Source organism: Plutella xylostella, chromosome 23 (genome assembly GCF_932276165.1).
Source record: "Plutella xylostella chromosome 23, ilPluXylo3.1, whole genome shotgun sequence".
NCBI lineage: Eukaryota > Metazoa > Arthropoda > Insecta > Lepidoptera > Plutellidae > Plutella > Plutella xylostella.
The window spans coordinates 8,603,054-8,610,180 of record NC_064003.1 but is presented as its reverse complement, the minus strand read 5'-3'; the positions used below and the strand labels follow the sequence as shown (position 1 = coordinate 8,610,180).

Genomic DNA, 7,127 nt, shown 5'->3' with positions numbered 1-7,127 from the left:
ACTAGTTACAACGTAGACACTACCATGAATTTACCCGCACCCGCGCGCCCGCACCTCGTACGATCCATACGACCCATCCGCGAAGCCGCTGATTGGTTAATTTTCGTCGCGCGCCAATTTGGCTCCGCCCCTTTGAACATTTTTTCATTAAATTTGTAAACTCATATATTAAATTGTTAACAAATTATAATATTTTAATAACTGAACCTATTAAAATGTAACTACTGCAATGCTGACAAAATATGAATTAAAAAGAAATCGCAATATGCGACCTAGAGTCAATATATTTGCTGGCAAATCTACTATTCTGCGGGCGCAGTTATTATTTATTGAGCAAAAATAATATTCTGCAAATAAAGTTTTTATTTATGTAATGAACTCAATTTTTTTGGCAATCGATCTATTGTTTTAGATTTTTGTATTGATATTATTTGCTAATTCATACCAGAGGACACTTTTTATTTATTTGAGGATAAAAATATTTAGTTACGGTGGATCTATTAATTTGCTGATACAAGTTGATGACAAAAATAAACTTTGCTGGCAAGAAATATAGTTCCCTAAAACAAAATATACATAAACTTCTGAATGGACGTCTACGTATAATAATTAATTAACCATATTAAATATTGTCTACTGACTGCCTTTGGTAAACACGGTCTTCTGATTTGCATACATTTGATAGACACTGATGGTAGCTACAACAGCACATGACAATAAAATTTAAAAAGCATTAACTATTGATAAACACAACCATTAAATAGTTTGATATTGAATACGTCTAACGGAAATTACAATTTATATAGGTACTTAGCTATTTAACCTTATTTTCACTACGCCAGGCGTCTATTAGGCAATTTATGAATAGTATATAAACTTTTGTACGTCGACGCCTAGACAACATTTTGATCTGCAAATTTATAAGTGTTAATTTATAATTTTATTACACAACAGAATTACCTAATGGACAAGATTTAATATCAAATCCCTTACAATAATAATTGAGCGACATAATTATATAACATAGATTTGAGTTTGGTCTAAGTAGCTTTGAGATCAATGAACCTTTCCAGCGATTGCACAATACCATTTCATAGCCACTGTTATGCAAACGTACCTATAATAGAATCGTATTATTCTATTATAGGTAAAAAAAAACAACAATACCCACAAAATGTTTGTTTACTAATTACATGGATGAACCAGTCTATAACCAATCTAATTACATAAACTTCTGAGTAAATATCAATGTATGAAATAAATACCAACTACAGTACTATCTTACACAGATAGTTTACGATTAATCCGCCGTAGAAACTAGTTTAAAATCCGTATATAAATGTAGTTTAGTAAGATAATATAAATTGAAAAGTTTAGTAAAAATTCGATTATGTTGCAGTAAGTACTGAGAGAATAGGGTTCATAATAATATTAAAGAACTATAATATACCGTGGTCATTTGTAGCAAAATCTTAAAAAGGTAGCTTCCTAAAACACTACGGTAAAGTCTTATTACAAAAATTCAACATGGCGTCTAAAATTGTGCGGGTATAGGTATGAGTAACAAAAGTTATACTTACGGAATATGTATTAAGTACTCAAAAAAGGTTCTGAATCTAGGCACAACAATGTAGAATATTATGACAGTTCTTTATTTTTGTGCCTCAGAACCCCTACCAGAAACATCCAATCTTATATTTTAACTTTCCCAAATGGTAGTCCAAATACTGACGTATTATAAGTAGGTAAAACTGTATGCAAGTCACTTACAAGACAGGTTCTAAACTATACCATACATAACCTATATCTATGAGTACTAACGATCTCCTGAAAAATTTAATGCTCACATTCTAATGTTAAAATTCCATTTATCTGTTTATAACTATCAGCTTTATAGAAAATTGGATAACGAGGCGGAATACCTTATGTTTATATTATTAACTCTAAACTATCATAACTTTCTCCCCTTTCTCCTTATTAATATCTATCGAATTCAACTAGTTTGATGTGTTTTTATACATCACTTTTAATTGAGAATGTATTTATTATCTCTATATGGCTATGGGCAGTGGTATGGCTACAAAACCAATAGCTAGTTACAGGGATTAAAATGTTAATGGGCAGTAGGTATAGTAATTATTTTATTTTATGACGATAAATATATAAAATCTGCACTTATACAATTCCTCATTACCCATAGTAGAACAATTTACAACTAGCAACAATTTACTACTATTTCACAATATCGGAAATTAGCCCAAAAACTAAATCATCCATTTATGTCTTTCATTAGTAAAGGTGCTATAAGACTTCGTACGTTCATTCACTATCACACATTTCATCGCGAATGTTTTTTCCTGCCTGCACCGGTCCACTACTAAACCTGATTTAGCTAACCTACCAATAAGTAAAAACAAAAGAAATATGTGATTTACTAAAACATAATATTATGCACAAAACAAGGAGGGTAAGTGTAAGATCACCCTTGCTCTGTTAAAAGAAACAATAACAAAATGGCGGCCGTTACTTCAGAGAGTTCTTTTTACATAGCCTTGTTAGTGTCCCAGTGCTGGGCAAAGGCCCCCCTATGAGAGAGTAAGGAGATTATAATCTATGATTACAGCAAGATAGCACGATTCCATCCACCATTTCCAATCGTTTCTTTATTCAAGTACATTATCCTAAGAATAGATAATCTATGTCCTAAGCAGAATACAACTATACCATTATCACATCATGAACCATACTAGGTATCCTTCAAGCTGGTGTTACCGTTAGCGTGTCCGAATGCTATGGAGCCGTTGGGAAGACTTGCCTGCGGTCCGCCGAGGAATGAGGTGAAGGTGGTGTCTCGACTCATCGGGGGCTCCAGGCCTTCTATAGGGATGCAGTCGAGCGTCGGTACTGTGTACTCCCTGGAGAAATTAAGATTATTGGTGAAGATCAGGACTTCTAAATGCAATATAAAAATAATGTAAAACATTACAGGCTAAAGGTAAAATATAATTTTGAATAGATTTATTACTTTTACTGGAAATTCACTGACACTGACACTAACAGAGCCGTCTAGGTCAGGGCAAAGCAACTTTCCATGATGATTTTATACAGGCCATAGGCACACAGAGCACTTTAATCAACTCCTGCGCAGGTGATAGATATCACTAGGGCACCGTGGTCAGATTTCAACCAGGAGACCATTATTATAGTATTACGATTTACAGACGCGTGTCCCTTGTGATGTTATTATACTCACATTGACACATTATCCTGCGAGGGCATGGTCTCGTTGACCAGATTGGGCAGATGTGCGACCGGCGACGCGGGCGGTGACGTCACGCGCGAGCTGAACAGAAACACGCCCACCATCGACAGGAAGAACGAGACCAGGTATAGGCCGTGGAACTGTGGATAACAATTGTTAATTATAATAATGAAGTAAGTGGTTAAGGAAGCTGGTAGAGACTGGATGAGGAAGGTCGTGGACTTATATGTCCAGCAGCGGAGGATTATGGGCTGATTGTATTTCAAGTTCATATGAAATAGTTGCCTTTTCTTTTACTCATTGAATATGCCAGGAATTGATCACTTTTTCAACATCACCAAAGGTTAACTGGTAGAAAATGCTGCTAGCATTAAGTTCGCCTTTGTACCAATTAACTTTGTGCAATAAAGAATTTAATAATAATAATACATTTATCAGATTTATGTTTATGACTGACCATAAATAAATAAATAAATTTACTTTCTGAGAAATCTGACATCTTTGGCCTTTATATCAGACTAGAGGAGTCGCAGCAATAGATAAGCATAAAATGACCACTGTTTTGCCTATGAATCAGACTAGAAGATTTGGAGATATGGTAAGTAAGCATAAAATATAAAATTAACAGTCTTTAACTTACCTTAAATTGAAATATAAACATCCCAGCTATCAAAGTATAGTAATCAGCTGACAAAAACGACAGGTGCAGTATTATTGACCCAGCATCTCTTAACATAAAGCTCTGCAGTATCTGAAACACAGTCTGCACAGACCAGTAGCTTCCCAGTTGTACTATTGTATCCAAGTCGTACCAGTAAAACGATAACAGTTCATTGTAATCAAGGAAGAAAGTCTGGGTCCCGGATACAACTGTGCCGATTAAGCCAAGCAGAGCTAGGTACACGGAGCAGGAATGCTTCTGGAGTATCACTTCTTGGAGCACCGTTACAACGGCATAGAGCAGAGAGCCTCCGAGGCATAGCATGTCTCCTACTAGCTGGTTTTTACCTGGAAAATATGACAACAATAATTACCAAAATGATCATTCATCATTCATTAGTAGCTGTTGCAATAGAGAAGCAAGCACCAAAGTCAAGTAGCACTTAAGATAATTTACTGCCTCCCCAAAATATTTAAAGTTTTCAATTATTTTAATTTTGATTTATTTCAAGGAAATTAAAAAGCTATAACACTATAACTGACCATCAGTGGGTGCCCCTTCCACATCCACCCACACAATGCACACCACAGCCATCAGGCCCAGCGTAGCCCCGGCCACATGCACTACACCAAGCCTCTGCCCCCTCCAAGCCCCGCCCACCAGGGCCACTCCAACTGCACTGCACGCTAGCAGCTGTCAACTAAGTACCGATGTGAACCTCTGTGATTTCACCAGAAGCCAACTGGCTTCCACATCCAATGTACATGCTAGTAGAATTATGAGCCAGCTGCTGAAAAGTTGAATAGTTTTTGTGAAGATTAGTGTCTGAATTCTGATGTTAATTGGAGCAAAACAATTTTTTTCAAGGGTATTCTTGCCACGGTTGGTAGGGTGAGAGATATTTGCAATATTTGTAGTTATAGCTAACTGGGGCATTCCACGGGTAGTGGGAAAATGAGATATTTTTTTATTAATCTAATCAAGATTATTTTATTGTTAATTCAATATTAGATATACATATTTACATGTCCTGTTATTTTTTTTTCTGAAAAAAGCAGGAAAGTATTTTTTTACATACGTTTCATACGTTGTCTTTTTGTTCTGAACATGTGGTACGATTTTTTGGGTCATGTTCATGTCCCACCAGTCACAATTTATTTGGTCTATATTTCTTGCAGAAACAAAGCTTGCTCATAGTTTATAGTTCACGTCTTAATATATTTAATCATTTAATAGCACATTCAAATACATTTTGCTATGTTAAGTATTTGGACTAAAATCTCGTTTGACGGAGCAGAGGTCGGGGCTGAGGTATTTTTGGCTGTCCCACCAGTCACACTCCTTAAACCGTTAATATATCACCAATAAATGTACATGGGTTATTAATTTGGTAATCAATACATTACTTGGTTCATTATCTACTATACAGTATATATTTAATCATATTATTTGATTAAAATAAAAAGTTACAGGTCTAAACAATAGCAATTCTGGAGTAAACAGTCCCACCAGTCACTATGGAATGCCCCAACTACAAATATTGCAAGTACCTAAGTACTACTCAACAAATTGTAAACACTTACCTGGCAATAGAGTTCTTTGCTCCATTACATAGTAATACAGGAGTGAATAAAATGAAAATCACTAAATACGGCACTATTAGCTGGCCAGTGGTTGGAAACTGCCAGGTCGCACTTTGTAATAAGGTGGTCAAAATACATTTTCCACTTAGAAGTAAGGACAGCACCTGCCCTAACAATATACTTCTCCACACCTTCCTGTAAATGAATAAGCACATCAAATCTTGACATAGGGTTTGAAATAGACGCTTACAAACAAATATTATGATTGGTATACTAGCCATCGCCCAAGTTCGGAAAAATAAACCTCTATTTTATCACTGAAAGAAGTGTCTTCCATGGCTTTGATCTATGGAGTAATATCTGCAAGTGGCCACTATATTGAAAACGCACGGGAGGAGGCAAAAAGTAAAGGGGGAATGGAAAAAATCATTTTATTTTTCACACTTTTAGCTGTAGGTTTCCGAGAAAAACAACAAATTTCAGGAGTCCATAGAGATTTTCAGGGGATAGAGGGAGACCATAGTGAATGAATGAAGTACATGAGTGAATGAATAAAACCATAAACAATACCTAAGGCTGTGTTTCAAAATTTGTTTGTGAAGGAAGATCCCACAAACTGTAGAACAGTGAACGGGCCAAGCGGATTTATGACAGTAAAAATAAATCGTTTGTAGTCTATGCTCTATGGTTCTGTGCATTTGTAAACAAAGCTGAATTTTTTATCATTTAGTTTATAAAATAACACAGAAATACTTATTAAATAATAAAGAATTTGTAATTAAAATGGGTGACGGTAAGTTTTATTCTTATTATTAGCACATATTGTATGTCTCTTTTTAATTTTTAATATAATTTTGTTAACTCTGAATTACAGAAGACGTTATCCGCCGAAGACTTCTTATTGATGGAGACGGCACGGGAGACGACAGAAGATTGAATGTCCTTCTCAAAACACTCATAAAATGGTGTAATACCGACGATAAACCCGAAGAAAGGTACTTGTTCATAACCTAACCTAAAAATATCTTCCCACAACACAGAAATCTTCATAGGATCATCCCTGCTCATTAAAAATATTGTGTTTTGTTTGTTCACAGTAAAACAACTCATGACCGTATGTTAGCACAGCTTGCGCAGTGCGAGTTTGCAGTCACAAAATCTCAACTAGCCTCTGAAATGATGGCTGCCGAATTAAAAAGCTACGAAGCATTATCCCACATACTGGAAACCGGCATAGAGGCTGCTAAAGGTAACATCGAGAAGAGCAAGGCTGATCTGGCACAAGCAAAGGTGGTCCGTAAGAACAGAATTGAGTATGATGTGCTCGCAAAGGTAATCAGTGAACAGCCAGACAGAAAACAGACAAACGAAAAGCTTAGTACTTTGAAAACGGAACTGGCTAGTCTAGAAACTTCTAAGCAGCAGTTGGAAAGCCGTTTGTCATTACGAAAGAAACAGTTCCATGTTTTGGTAACGTCCATACATCAATTGCAAGCGTTGTTGGATGAGCCTGAAGATGTTGACTCTGTGTCTGATGATGTTGAAATGAAGGAAGTGGTGAATGAAGTATAAATAAGTCTTATGTAAGTTGGTAATTTTTAATAAAATCTTGTAATATTTG

At 35.7% G+C, this 7,127-nt stretch overlaps 2 protein-coding genes across 2 annotated transcripts; one reads left to right on the top strand and one right to left on the bottom strand.

Annotated features, from left to right (window-relative positions):
- Positions 1 to 2,357: 2,357 nt before the first annotated feature.
- LOC105384508 (solute carrier family 35 member F1) lies at positions 2,358 to 5,699 on the bottom strand. Its single transcript, XM_038113563.2, has 5 exons — positions 5,507 to 5,699; positions 4,466 to 4,713; positions 3,903 to 4,270; positions 3,254 to 3,402; positions 2,358 to 2,915 (listed from the first exon to the last, which is right to left on the bottom strand). Exons 2-5 carry the CDS (start codon positions 4,515 to 4,517, stop codon positions 2,747 to 2,749), a joined length of 738 nt encoding a protein of 245 aa, XP_037969491.1. The 5' UTR covers positions 4,518 to 4,713; positions 5,507 to 5,699; the 3' UTR covers positions 2,358 to 2,746.
- Positions 5,700 to 6,162: 463 nt separating this feature from the next.
- LOC105384506 (THO complex subunit 7 homolog) lies at positions 6,163 to 7,127 on the top strand. The gene is made up of 3 exons (XM_011554759.3): positions 6,163 to 6,299; positions 6,381 to 6,501; positions 6,604 to 7,127. The coding sequence occupies exons 1-3, from the start codon at positions 6,290 to 6,292 to the stop codon at positions 7,076 to 7,078; spliced, it is 606 nt and encodes a 201-aa protein (XP_011553061.1). The 5' UTR covers positions 6,163 to 6,289; the 3' UTR covers positions 7,079 to 7,127.

Coding starts and splice junctions, on each gene's coding strand:
- LOC105384508 (XM_038113563.2), bottom strand. CDS start 4,517: ATGGCTGTGGTGTGCATTGTGTGGGTGGATGTGGAAGGGGCACCCACT. Junction 4,271..4,465: donor GGAAGGGGCACCCACTGATG/GTCAGTTATAGT, acceptor CATATTTTCCAG/GTAAAAACCAGCTAGTAGGA. Junction 3,403..3,902: donor TGTTTATATTTCAATTTAAG/GTAAGTTAAAGA, acceptor TGTTATCCACAG/TTCCACGGCCTATACCTGGT.
- LOC105384506 (XM_011554759.3), top strand. Junction 6,502..6,603: donor GACGATAAACCCGAAGAAAG/GTACTTGTTCAT, acceptor GTTTGTTCACAG/TAAAACAACTCATGACCGTA.